Source organism: Penaeus monodon, chromosome 21 (assembly GCF_015228065.2).
Source record: "Penaeus monodon isolate SGIC_2016 chromosome 21, NSTDA_Pmon_1, whole genome shotgun sequence".
NCBI classification, from domain to species: Eukaryota; Metazoa; Arthropoda; class Malacostraca; order Decapoda; family Penaeidae; genus Penaeus; species Penaeus monodon.
Genome location: NC_051406.1, coordinates 24,736,469 through 24,737,000, shown reverse-complemented (window position 1 = coordinate 24,737,000; position 532 = coordinate 24,736,469). Strand labels below are relative to the sequence as shown.

Sequence of the window (532 nt, the reverse complement as noted above, 5' to 3'; positions counted from 1 at the left end):
GAACCCCATCATTTCGGAGCCTTGATTCAGGCGTGCATGTTCCTACTAGACCCCACGCTCGCACGGCGCCCGACAAGCCAGGTGTGTGTGTGTGCATGACTAACCCACTTTGTCCTCACTTAGTTCAGGTTCACTTGTTCTCAGACATTGTTATTTCTTCAGTTAACAGAATATAGCTCTCTATGAATTATATTGATAATGTTTTCTGTTCTTGTTAATTTCATAACTGCCATTCATGAACTGAAATTGAAATTTCAAATTGGAACTGGCATAGATTTATTAAACTAGTTCTTGTTGTTAATCACTTTTATAAGTCAGATTCAGAGATATTGAGAATATATGGGGTAATAATTTTTTTCCAAAATAAAAAAGAGATCCAAACATAATTAGTAATATAAATGAATAATTAGAGTAAGAGTATACATATGTACAGTATATGTGCATACCTGAGTGACTCTTTGGCTGCATGCCTGATTTTGATTGCCTGTGTGCGGGTGAGACTGCAGGTGTGCAGGTATTTGTGTGTGTGCTT

At 37.2% G+C, this 532-nt stretch overlaps 1 protein-coding gene across 1 annotated transcript in view; it reads left to right on the top strand.

Moving 5' to 3' along the window:
- Positions 1–532, top strand: part of LOC119586376 (protein MLP1 homolog) — a gene marked incomplete in the record, with an annotated part of 73,375 nt that overhangs the window by 46,569 nt on the left and 26,274 nt on the right. The window contains 1 exon segment of the mRNA XM_037935088.1: positions 1–81. Within this exon segment, the coding sequence (XP_037791016.1) occupies positions 1–81 (81 nt within the window).